The sequence below is a fragment of the Bufo bufo genome, chromosome 4 (assembly GCF_905171765.1).
Source record: "Bufo bufo chromosome 4, aBufBuf1.1, whole genome shotgun sequence".
Taxonomy (NCBI): domain Eukaryota; kingdom Metazoa; phylum Chordata; class Amphibia; order Anura; family Bufonidae; genus Bufo; species Bufo bufo.
The window spans coordinates 349,653,892-349,666,762 of record NC_053392.1 but is presented as its reverse complement, the minus strand read 5'-3'; the positions used below and the strand labels follow the sequence as shown (position 1 = coordinate 349,666,762).

At 44.1% G+C, this 12,871-nt stretch overlaps 1 protein-coding gene and 1 non-coding gene across 5 annotated transcripts in view; both read left to right on the top strand.

The window, feature by feature from the left end:
- The window catches only part of CEP85L (centrosomal protein 85 like), a 165,462-nt gene extending 153,617 nt beyond the window's left edge, over window positions 1–11,845 (top strand). For all 4 annotated transcript variants that reach the window (XM_040428924.1, XM_040428923.1, XM_040428922.1 and 1 more), the window contains 5 exons: window positions 5,485–5,602; window positions 6,976–7,026; window positions 8,085–8,192; window positions 9,401–9,614; window positions 11,370–11,845. In XM_040428924.1, coding sequence (XP_040284858.1) covers window positions 5,485–5,602; window positions 6,976–7,026; window positions 8,085–8,192; window positions 9,401–9,614; window positions 11,370–11,536 — 658 coding nt within the window. In that variant the 3' untranslated portion in view covers window positions 11,537–11,845. The remainder of the gene's footprint in view (window positions 1–5,484; window positions 5,603–6,975; window positions 7,027–8,084; window positions 8,193–9,400; window positions 9,615–11,369) is intronic.
- Window positions 1,668–1,777, top strand: TRNAL-CAA. Its single transcript has 2 exons — window positions 1,668–1,705; window positions 1,732–1,777. It is a non-coding gene; the product is annotated as a tRNA-Leu (tRNA).
- Window positions 11,846–12,871: the final 1,026 nt, after the last annotated feature.

The window sequence follows — 12,871 nt, the reverse complement described above, 5'->3', positions numbered from 1 at the left end:
CATCTGAGGGATTCCCAATCCGCCCGCTGAGGCCGTTTGGTTGATAATACTCCACCTGCACAAATACAGGGGAGCACATCTGAAGGATTCCCAATCCGCCTGCTGAGGCCGTTTGGTTGATTATACTCCACCTGCACAAATACAGGGGAGCACATCTGAAGGATTCCCAATCCACCCTCTTGGGTCATTTGGTTGTTAATCCACATGCGCAATCCAACGGAGGACCTCTGGCAGTTCCCAATACACCCCCCTGGGTCGTGGGTTGATTGAGTGCCGCCCACACAATCCAGTGAGCGGTCATGGAGAGATGCCGATTCCACCTCCTGGGTGGTTTGATTGTTATATCACCACCGACACAGCCTGCAACTGCCATGGCTAGATGCTGAGAGGTAGAGCTGCGCACGAGCAGGACACTTCCTCCTCGGTCTCCTCCGCACCTCCACCCTTCCTCATTAGGGTGATATTCAGAACCCTCCCTTCTGGCAGGGGTTGGTTCTGAGGGAACAGGGGATCAGTTCTGCGGACTCTGATATGAATCTTCTAGACTGCATCCATACTACCGGCAGTACTGATTGTATGCATTACCCCCTTCCTTAGACGGCATTTGCATTACTACTGGATACGGTACTTACCCTTTGTATTCCCTCCTTCCACAGGTGGACTGACTGCACTTGCACTGGTCAGTGCCAGCCATGCGCATCCCCCCTTTCGATAGTTGACAGATTTGCTGTTCCACTGGGTACAGTACTGGCATTATGCATTAGCCTCTCTCATAGGAGGCGTTATGGCATTATCGCGGGTGGCAGTGTTTACCGTAAGTATTACCCCCTTACATAGGTGGAGGAATTTCTCTACCCACCGGGTATAGGACTAATCATATGCATTATCCTCTTCCATAGGGGTGTAATTCTCTACCATTGGAGTCAATTTCTGCTGGGGGCATTACCCCCTGCCATAGTTTAGATACTTGCGCTAACTCAGGATACAGTACTTCCTATATATTTTTCTCCACTTCATAGGTGGAGTAATTGCACTTCCATTGAGTGCAGTGCTTACAGTACGTGTTACCCCCTCCATGGAGGGGTTATTACACTACCGTTGGATACGGTTCTAATTATCTCCCTTCCTCCCTTCCTTGACGGAGGATTGCGCTACACTGAATTCTATTCAACAGTCGTGGCATTACCCCCTTCTACTACTAACAGGAAATCACTGAGCATCTATGCATGCTTTAATTCAACTAAGCCACGACACTGGATACCTTGGCTTCCTTCACAGGTGGGCCGCGGCAACAGTCGTTACCATTGGTGCCTGGTACTCTTCATCTAGTGGTATATGGATACTGGGCTGCTCCCATATTGTATCCTTCCCTTTTCTTCTGGTACTGGTTGTTGGCGCAGTTATGTCGACCTTTGTTCTCTCAGGGGGGTCACTCAGCAACACTCAGGTGCCCTAGAGATTCCCATCCCCATGGGCCTCCACCGTTCAGGTCGGTCAGAAATTGGTCCTCTACAACGTGTGGTGTGCACGCCATTATACAAATGTTGGGATTACGATCCAGCGAGCCCAAGGTTGCACTGACTCTGTATTCTGGGCCACCACTCTTCCTTAATAGGTGAGGGTGTTTTGCTGGCATTCTGCATTGGCTACTACGGCGTGTTTTCTAAGTCAGGATGGCCGAGTGGTCTAAGGCGCCAGACTCAAGAGTTAATCGCTTCGGTGTATGGGGTGTTCTGGTCTCCAAATGGAGGCGTGGGTTCAGATCCCACTTTTGACAAAAAGCAGGGGAAATTTTCACATTAGGGCCGGAGATCGAACTCACGGCAGTGGGTCAGTCCCCTCAGATAGGGGTTCTACCCTGGCACTGCTTCGGCGGTTGCTCTTGTTTTGCCCCCTTTGTAGACGGAATGCCTCAGGATGGCTCTGGTTGACTGAGATAGCATACTTCTGGGTGTCCTTAGGCCTCTCCCTCAGTTTTACGCCGGGAGGAGCAGGCTGTAGCTCTTACTGTTACAAGGGGTGTTTGCACCTCCACTACATGCTAGGGTTCCTACTGCACATTGCTACTGCACAGTTCCTTCGTCAGACGGCGGTTTCTTCTGACCCTGGAATTGGTATCCTGTACGGTGTGGCCTCCTCCTCAGCTGGAGTGTGGCATTTGCGTTACCCTGGTGGCTTCCCTTGTATGGGCTCCTCCTCAGGGGTGTATTACATTACCAAGAGATTCTGTAAAGGGCCAGTCTCTGATGGCAATGGGCTTTTGCCCTGGCCTCTTAATGGTCTTCATTACTGTTAATTGTCCGTTGCTCTGACAACATAGCTATTAGCACCTTACTTTGGGTGCGCTCGACTGGGTAGCTTAGTCCCTGTGGCACTCGTCTACCACTACAGTGATGCCTTCCTTCAGATATGATTACTTCTGTGTCACATCAAGCTATGGTGGTCATTCCTTTCACTGCTCATTCCGGGGGTGGACTACGGTCCCCCCACGCCAGGCTGAGCGGGTGTCTGTCACGCCTTGCCACCACTGGTAGGGATTTCGTTCCTGGAACGAAACACCCTTTTTTCTTTCCTGTCCTTCCTCTAGCTGGATTGCTGACCATCTTTTCCTTCGGTCTACTCGACCGGTAGCAATGGGTTGTATAGCTATGGAATCCGGGATCTATTTTTCTCCAAGGAGAGTATTCTCTTATCTTGGTCTCTGCCCGGAAGTCAATATATGTCACTTATGGGGCTTTCCATTACCGGTTTCTTTTACCCAGAGGAGGATCCTGCGAACCTCGATTTTGGTTCCGCTTCCACATTTGTGGCCAGCATCCGGCTTCGTCCCAACGATCTGTAGATCGCTGGAGGCGTTTCAGGGACAAACAAGCCCTCCCTCTGGGCTTCTTCTTCTTCTTCTTTTTATTTCTAGGAAGGCGGCATTCCAGATGGCAGGATATTCCATCCGACGGCTTTCCGAGTTGATAGCGCCTTCTTGTACGTCCATTTGTCCTTTGTCATTTGCATCAGGCAGTGCTCCGCCCAGAATTTTCTTTTTTGCGGAAGGTCGCCGCTTTCCGGGTCATCTCAGAAACGGTTTTCTCTTCTTTCTCCCTCGTATTTTTAAGGGCGGGCTCTCCATCAGCCATCTATTTTGGCCTCTGAGATTTGCTGGTCCATATCTGGCGCATTCCGCTGTATGGACTTTTACCTGTTTTTCTTGGAGGTCCTTGTCATAGCTGGCGACTTCCAACGGGATGTTTTTCCTGGGATGTCTGCCTGACGGTTGCTTCCTAGCGGAGTGATGGCCTGCCCGACCAGCGGTCGTCACTTCTCGGGTTCATCTACTCCAGGCATTACTTCTAGAAGGTATTGCTTCTTGGTCTTCCGGCAAGTTCACTGAGTTTTCCGGGGTTTTTTCTAGACATCAACTGTTGCTGCTCCAGACAGCAAGATCTTGCAGGCGGCAGCGGATTACGCATCCTCGAGGGCGTTTTTCTCCATGGGCGTGTGATTTGTTTCCCTCCCCGTGGACTGCTTTAGGACGTCCCACGGTCTGTGTCCCCCAATGATACGAGCGAGAAAATTAGATTTTTGTGAACTCCCCTGTAAAATCTCTTTCTCGCGTAGTTCATTGGGGGACACAGCTCCCACCCAGTGTTCTGTTTGCCGCAAATAATGACGGTTGGTGGGCCAGTATGGTCTTCAGTTCTGGTTCAATCCGACTGATGTTTGTCAGTTATTGGTTGTTTACTGTATGTTCCTTATTGATTTTTTTCTCCTACTCCTATTGCTTGGGCACAAACTGATATGCTCTCTCCAGGCTGGAGGGGGTATAGCCTGCAGGGGAGGAGTTATCACTTCTTAGCCTAGTGTCGCCTCCTAGTGGCAGCAAGCAGCTATACCCACGGTCTGTGTCCCCCAATGAACTACGCGAGAAAGAGATTTTACAGGTGAGTTCACAAAAATCTCATTTTTCCTGCGTTTGGACTGGTATAGCAGAAGTCTGGCACTCCACAAAAACTTTAGAATTGACACATTGGGCGAAGATACACTATTACTATTAAGAGGCACAGGCCTCTTAGGCTAGTTTCACACTGCCGGGAGTAGTTATGGCAGCCTTCTGGAGCTCTCTGGATCCAGCATTGCCGGACGGTACCGGAATGCCCACCAGCCCCATTGATCATAATGGGGTCCAGCGGACATCCGGCCGCTACCTGGCAAATATGTCAGGGTTCAGACAGATAAATACCTCTGGACACAGCAGTTTTTGTCTGGCTGATTCCCAGCATTGTGTGCCAGCTGGAACATTTTTAGGCAGTCTATGCACCAGACTTTCAAATTTACGCCAGCTATGAGCTGGCATAGGTTGAAATTATAGCACAATTATAGCATGCGCCATAATTTGCGACTTTGTCACGCCAAAATAGTGGTGTGTAGTAAATGCCCCTCAATGTGTCTGATTTTCCTACTGTGAGCTACAGGATATGTAAAGCTGTTTAATTGTACCTCTGAAAAGCTTTATACACCCAATCTGGATGTATTTATGATTGATTCGTTTTGGTTGGCTCAACAACCTTTTTTTTGTATTGACTCGTCTTTTTAACATAACATGTTTCTAAAATGAATCAATACAGTGTTGATTTTATTGCACTGTTGATTAGTGAGGTTATGTTTCTATATTTTTTTTTATTGTTGCAAAGTTGTATAGCCCATTAGTACGCTGGCCAAATTTTAGGTTTTATGTACAATATAGCTAGGCTCCATATGCAGTGAGCTTTTCTTATGTTTTACATAATAAACACATTGCCACAAAATTAACTTTTGTTTAAGGTAATTTTCCTTTTCAATTTTTATATTTAATAAAATCTTGCAGGTATTAATCTGGCCAATAAGCTTCATAATCGATTGACACTCCCTGTTCTGTTGAGATCAGTTTTCACCAGTCATCTCATTATCATCACAAGCAGGATTACAATGACTGTTACACCTCTCTGTAGATAATACAGTATCAAACCATTCGTAATAGGTGATGGTCACATCTTATCTACTCCCCGTCCCTGCACAGTGACCTCTGCACAGGTCACAAAGCATGTCTAGAACACTACCTCATAGAAGTCATCTCCAGACAACCAGTTTCCTATGATCCATGTAGAATTTCTAAGGCATAGTTCTGAATGCTGTTAATAGCAGCTTAGGCAAAATGACTGCCTCCATTGTATCGAAAATAGAATACAAAATCTACAACCAGAAAATAAAAAAGTTGAAAAAAAAATACAGTAGATTGTTTCACTGTATGATTTTAATAAAGAATATCTTGTTTAGTATAGGCGTGATAGACCTATGATGACCTTTCAATGAATACAAAGCTGCCTTGAAAAATAGAGAATGAGGCTTCCAAACGGGGGCGATCCTCCTGTCTTCATATCTATGAACCACTTACCTTGTGTGTTACTTGACATAAGCCTTATTGTAAACGTATCCCCTTCAATATCCTTACAGCTTACAGCAAAAAGTCCAGAAATGTCTGGAGGATGGCGTCCGACTCCCAATGTTGGATACAAAACAGCTACAGAGCGAGAATGAACGGCTCCAAGAGCAAACAGAGCGTGCTAACAAGGTAAGACCTAGGACTAGAAGGCCAAATATATCATCCTTCAAATCCATCAATTTTGACAATACACAGCAAATTACTGTATTTTTGGACTATAATACACACCTCACTATAAGACACATCCCAGGTTTAGGCAACAGAAAATGTAAAAATATATTTTCTACTTTTGAATGAAATGGAGGGGGGTCAAGGTCACTATCTTTGGGATCTAGCTTAGAGGGGGTTAATAGTTTTCATCTGCTCCTGTTCACCTTAGTGTGTCCTCTGCTGACCCTTGTAACAACCAGCAATGGTGCATGTGGTCGCCTCATTAAATGTACCTATCCAAGTAAATGCATCTGTTGTCTTTGCTCCGCTGTGTCCTGCCACTGTAGATGACGAGGCCTATCGCTTATTTTTTAGGTATATTTTTTTTTACTCTCCACCATCATTACATTATGCACACAACCTGCATTATACACAAAAGTGCAGTATGCACATTATACACGCACAGCTCTGCTGCCCACACAGCACTGCTGCTTGCACAGTTGACACTCACAGCACTACTGCATACACACACAGCACTGCTGCATACAGACGTGCACAGCTACGCTGCATGCATGTATACAAACACACACACTTTAAAAACTCACATTTCTGCTCTTCCTGGTCTGGCTCTTTCCACTGGTGATGATAGCAAAGGTCCTCAAACTGTAGGTAGTCTGAGCTTTCATCTCCTTCTCTGCAGCTTGTAGACCTTCAAGATGTAGAGGGACATATTTCTCACAGACCTGTCCATGATCGCTGAGCTGCCTATCCTGCTGCCGCTGATCATACAGATCATTGTCGGGCAGGGACAGAGAGAAGTGTGCAGATGCACAGCTCTCTCACTGATCAGGCAAAGTGCTGTATGAGCGCTCTGCCAGATCATTAAGAAAGTAGTCAGGGAGGTCTGGCACTGCTGGACTACTATGACTGCAGACTATTAGACACACTTTCTAGAAAGATTTTTGTCTTCTAGTCAAAAATACGGATGGGATGCACCAGCACACTCCCTAATCCAGCTCATTAGCATGGCAGTCACTCTCCTTGAAATTAGGGTTGGGGAATGTATTTTCAAAGAGACAGACCTCATATTAGTTACCTAAAAAGATTGTCCCAAGATACAAACCATCCAGTAGTCAAGCTCTGTACTTTGGCATCCCAACAGAGCGTAAATGGAGCAGCAGCGCAGATTCTCGACTTCTGCTCCATTCAGACTGTGGAACCCCGTTCTCGTGATCATGGGGGTCCCAGTGGTCAGACTGCCACCAATCAGATACTTGCTCCCTATTGACAGTCACTTTTCAAAGACTTTTTATTTCCAATTTTTAACCCATTGATTTGTTTTTCAATTTCAGGTAATAGACAATCAGCAAAGTCAAATTGACAGCATGACTGCAGAAATACAGGTAAGATTTTAACTTGCATTACTTACATAACTTACATTTTACTGTTGGCACCCCAAGAACTCCGGTCAACGATTATAATTTAACTTCCACTGTAGATGACAAGGCCTATGGCTTATTTTGTCCCTATGCTCCACCCAAGAAGGGCATCCCGACTCAACAATAGCTCTTCTCCATTGATCCACTGTTCCACCCTGTGTTACTGATAGCGACATCCAAATAGACTGGTGCCAATATTCAAAAAAAATCGTATTCTCTGTAGCTCTTGCAATATATGTTACAGAAGTGTATACACCAGGCTCTAAGCTGCAATTCATCGCCGTTATTAAGGCATTAATTTAAAATTACACTGCAGCAAAAATTGTTTTATTTTACCAACAGCTTGATGTTTTAATAGTTTTATGAAAATCAATAAACTTGAAATTACAAAGTAACTTTGAAACTAGGATCGGACATGATTGCTTTTGGGAGTACCATAACTGTGTAGATAGGCAGTTAAGCTTTCTGAAAGCTCAGAAGTGTTTTTTTTGGCAAATGATTAATAACAGGAGGGATTTGGGTGTGCAGTTCATTATTCATTGTCTGGAAACATGGCCTGAGGTGGAGCGGACTCCTATAATTACCTGCCAGAGCACCAAGCTGTCCTCACTGCTTGATTAACTACATATTGTGCCTGTAAATCAGGTATTGCATTTTTAAATATTTTATGGAGGACATTTATCGGAAGTCTTTAGCGCTGGGCATTAGAAAACTGGAAAATTAATTTACCACTTATCAAAGTTTCTCAGGGCTTCCCTCAAAAAAAAAAACTAAATAAAAACTGTTTTGTCATGTTCAATATGGAATCCTTATTTGTTTGGGTATATTTACATGCAACAGATTTGGTGCAGCAATTTCTGCAACTTTACATAAATCCATATGCGTGCCTACCGAAACAACCCTGTTCAGATGAACGGAGCTGATTTTCATTAGCAGAAACTTCTGCATCAAATCTACCGCATGTGAACATGCCTTTATAGATGGGATCAGTGTAATATATCACTCTTTCTCCTTCTTCCCAGGCCTTAAGAGAGAAATTGTTTCAGCAGGGTTCGTGTGTTCTGGTGCTTGAGAAGAAGTTTGCAGAACAACCAGACTGTACAGAAAAGCTGCACACGCTTTCCTTGGAAGTATGTCACTGTGGTCTCTTCACTGACAATATGGAAAGAGGGGCTTTATTTTTTGCGGTGGGGTTGTCAGCGAAGCTCCTGTGGAATACCCCTGTGGATTCTTCCTTTAACATTTCCATGGAGCTATTTTGTATCATAGGAAAAGCTATTAATTAGAAGGAAACACTTTGTCGGTTTCCTCGCCCCACCAAATGCCCTCTTTGCTGATAACGGTGGAAATAATGCTGCCCATAGCATGTAATTGGCAAGGACACCATCTAGCAGCTCTTTTATTGTTCCTTGCATTATCGCGTCTTGTTTTTTTAATTGGCCGGGCATTGTTACTAAAGAAATATGTTTCTGAACTTGTCCTTGAGAAAATAGTTTCCTAGGCTGCTAAAAGAGGGTGAATTACTCCAGATTATATTATATTCCATGTGTGTATACTTTCTCAGCCTCTGGAAGGCAATAGAAACTTCTTCATTGCTGAGAAGTTTGTAGCTGCACTTTTTGTAGAGCATTGCACAATGACTACGGGTAGCTTGCAATATTTTATTAGGGGCAATTCCTAAAGTGTTGTTAACTGATGAACTTGGTGTCACTGTACTTGTCATAGTGACATCTCAAAGGTTTTGATTGGCATGGGTCTGAGTGCTGAGACCCCCCACCAATTGTTAGAACGAGACGAGAGAAGCGGAGAACCTCTCACATAGCGTACTGTCCTTACTTCAGAAGATGACCGCGAGATGGACCCATAGACTTTCTATTGAGTCCGTTGTGCATCTGCCTTCTGCAGTGGGGAGAGAGAGTGTGCAGTATGCCAGCACTTCTCTCTCCTCGTTCTAGCGATCGGTGGAGGTCTCAGCACTTGAATCCCCACAGATTAAAACCTTTTATTACTTTGCCATAACATTTCAAAAGATTATTTCAATTTTTTTTTTTTAAGTGCAGTAACATTTTAAGTACTTATCAAAGTCACGTGCAGGGACATAAACTTATAGGATAAAGATTCCCCTGCTAAAACTGGCCATACTTTTTATATATCATTTGGGGAGCCTGATCCTTTTCTTCCCAAACATCTGCCATGGGTGGACTGGAAAGTCAGGACTCATCTCTAGTGCTGAACTACAGCATACTCAAAGGCTAACCAATAATTGTGATGACGCCATACAAGCTATACAGACAGTTGAGTAAAATGTAATAAAACAATGTTTCTTCACTGCACGCAGAACAAGAAGTTAAAGGAAGAACACTTTTCAATGTGCAAGCAGCTGGAAGAGTTACTGGTGTCCAGACAGCCACTGTCGGAGAAAATGGCAGTGGCCGAGCAGTTGTTTAAGGAGATGTCCCACTGTCTGTTTGACTTGAAAGCACTCTGCAGTATTCTGAATCAGCGCGTCCAGGGCAAGGAGCCCAATCTTTCTCTGCTCCTGGGCATACGTTGTAAGTTCTCTTCAATATGTGACTGTCCAATACAACACAGTGTTGCTTTTAAAGAGGTCTGGTCACCAAGCCTAAAGAATTGACATACCTATGTGTACCTTACCATATATACCTGTTTGCCATGCTTCACTGAGCATGGCTTACTTACTCTTATAATTAGGTGCCAGTCCCTTCTCTTCTTTGCTATCCCGCAGTGATAATTTCCATCAAAGAGAATCAAGTTGTAGTGTGATCTTGTAAGAACTGGGAGTTCTCGCAAGACCACGCTGCATCACAGCTTCAGACGGAGCCGCATCTCACTCACACTGGAGTGATATGCGGGCATAGAGAAACCGAAGAGCCGAGCAGCCCCAGGAAGCATGGCACACAGGTATATATATGTAGATCAATTCTTTTGTTTCTGGTGACAAGTCCTATTTAAAGGTTAACTGCACCTTTGGCGAAAAAATACAGGAGCAGCATTGCTGCTCAGAGCAATTTGCCACTTCGGCTTTCACCAGCTCTGCATGGATTTTGGAGCACGCGAGGTACAGATCCATCAAATGTATATGGGATCTGTACCCTGCATGCCCCACAATCCAAGAACCACAGGACTGAGCCCCTGCGTTTTACATCAATGGTTTTTGTTACCTTTTTAAAGTCATTTTCCTGTTTTATACCTAATGTATATACATTAAGATATCTGCTTAATGTCAAGGAACGGAAACATTCCTTTTCACATCTAGAGCCTGAAAACTGATACTGACTGTCCAATTGGCAAAGCTTGTTACAAGGGAGAACATTGATGTTCGAAATATTGTCTACTGACCCAGGTGTTGGCATGTGCCCATGTTGAGAGCTGGAGCAATCTCTGAACACCCTAGGTACATACGGTGTTCAGGGCCCTTTTGTAAACTGGAATCATTGGTCGTTCAACTCCTGATCCTTGTCCTGGAATGCTCCACATTGCACTAGTTAATTTGAAACTTTTTTATTTTTTTCTTTTGCTTGACTTTGGGTACTTTCACACTTGCGTTATTCTTTTCCGGCATTGAGTTCCGTCCTAGGGGCTATATACCGGAAAACAACTGATCAGTTTTACCCTAATGCATTCTGAATGGAGAGCAATCCGTTCAGGATGTCTTCAGTTCAGTCTTTTTAACTGATCAGGACAGAGAAAAAAAAACGCAGCATGCTACGGTTTTATCTCCAGCCCAGAAATACGGAACACTTGTCTGAATGCCGGATCCGGCATTTTTTTCCATAGGAATGTATTAGTGCAGGATCCAGCATTCAAAATACCGGAATGCCGCAGACACCGGAAAGACGGATCCGGCATTTCAATGCATTTTTAAGACTGATAAGGATCCTGATCAGTCTTACAAATGCCATCAGTTGGCATACATTTTTCCGGCGACGGAATTGCTTGCCGGATCACTCTACCGCAACTGTGAAAGTAGCCTTTACTGTGTCTGTCTGCAGTAGCTAAATACGATCTTGTGCTGAGATCTTGGAATAGCCCCTAGTCCCCTGCCTTTTCACTGCTTTGTAAAATCTTCAGAGAACACATCGTCAGTCTTTTATGAATCCATATTCAGTAAACTGCCCCTCGCAATACGGAACTTGCCCGCAAACAGTGATAGTTTGCAAAGCTTCTTCATAATTAAGCTACAGCAAATTTGTAGAATCTACGTAGACATTGTTGCATTCATTTTCAGTAGTAGTTTTGCTCTTCATGGGATTTGTGACACCACTCTCTTGTCTTGTTTTCGACAGCTGCCAGCTCCTGCTCTGAGGAGAGTGAAGCCAGCAGCCATAGCACGGAGAGTCTGACCAAGAAACTGGCTGATGCGTGGCAGCTCCGAAAAGACATTGATGAACTGCGGACGACACTGTCAGACTGCTATGCTCAGGATATGGGTGATAATTGTATTACCCAATGATTGACTGGGACTTTCTACTTTAACATTGAATGCTTCACCTCCATTTCTGTCTGGGAGCCATATTCTGGAACATTACTATGCATAACACCTGAGGTGCTTGGTCTACATTTCACCACTGCTCTACACAAATGAAGCTAGTCATTTTATGGAATATCCTACTCATCTGGAAAAATGAACTACTGAATGACAAACCAGTGAATGTATAACAAACCTCTCTGGATGTACGAATGTCTAAGGTTGGAAAGTGAAGGCTGCAATTTTGGTATTCTGTATTGATCTTTGGGATCTACTGCCAACCGGTTGGTGGTAGAAAATTGACCTAGGCAAGGCTAGTCTAGTTAAGAGTCTCGATCTTTTAAGTTTCCCATCAATTAACATTGTGGTATCGCTAGGACTACCGTGCAGTCATATTCTTTCCATTGCGAAAGTTCCCTGTATATCGACGGTAATGTTACATTTTCTGAGGAATTGGCGAGGCAAGACTAGTCCATTTATAAAGCCACCAAAACGTGAAGAAAGCCATTATTTCTAATGGAAGCTTTACCGTCCCATTAAGCACACTCCATTGATGTTACATTCTCATGGTTTAAAATCCTAAAAACAAATTCTTTTCACTTCCAAGTCATTTACAGCAGGGTCAATAGGATTTTTATCTTGCTTGGCTGTGCAGTAATCACAATCTCATACAACGGCCAGGGTGATAACTTTTTTTTCTTTCTCAATGGAAGGGTAGGGAAACTGCACAGTTTGTGGGGTATCACCATAGAACAGAACATTTCAGTGCCCGCTGTAGTGCAATAACATGGTGTACACTTTGGGGTTGGAATACAGCAGGTCAGTGTTGCTCCTGGATACATTCACATATAACTCATTATTGGATATTAAAGCTATAGCTGGTTGTTGTGTGGAAGTATTGTCAAGGGAAAACAGACATACAGGATCCACTTACTGAAGCCTGTTATATGATTTGTTAGTTCTCCTTTTTATCTACCTTCCTACATATTGGTTAATGCCTATGGACACCTTTGGTATCATTTATTTATTGCATTGACTGAAGTGGGAATAGAACCTTATTCGCAATTGGTTTTTATTAAAGAATTTGCTCTGTTTTTATCCCGCGGTCTGCATGTTTCCTCAAACATTACAGGTTGCTTAGTCCCAATCCATGCAAAATCCATCATATGTGTTCTCTGACAGCTCAGTCTGTAGCTCCTCTCTCTCCTCTTCTGAATGCTCATAAAATCCCTTTTGATTTAAAGAGGACCTTTCACTAGATTAAAAAATCTAAACTAAGTATACAGACATGTAGAGCGGCACCCAGGGATCCCCCTGCAC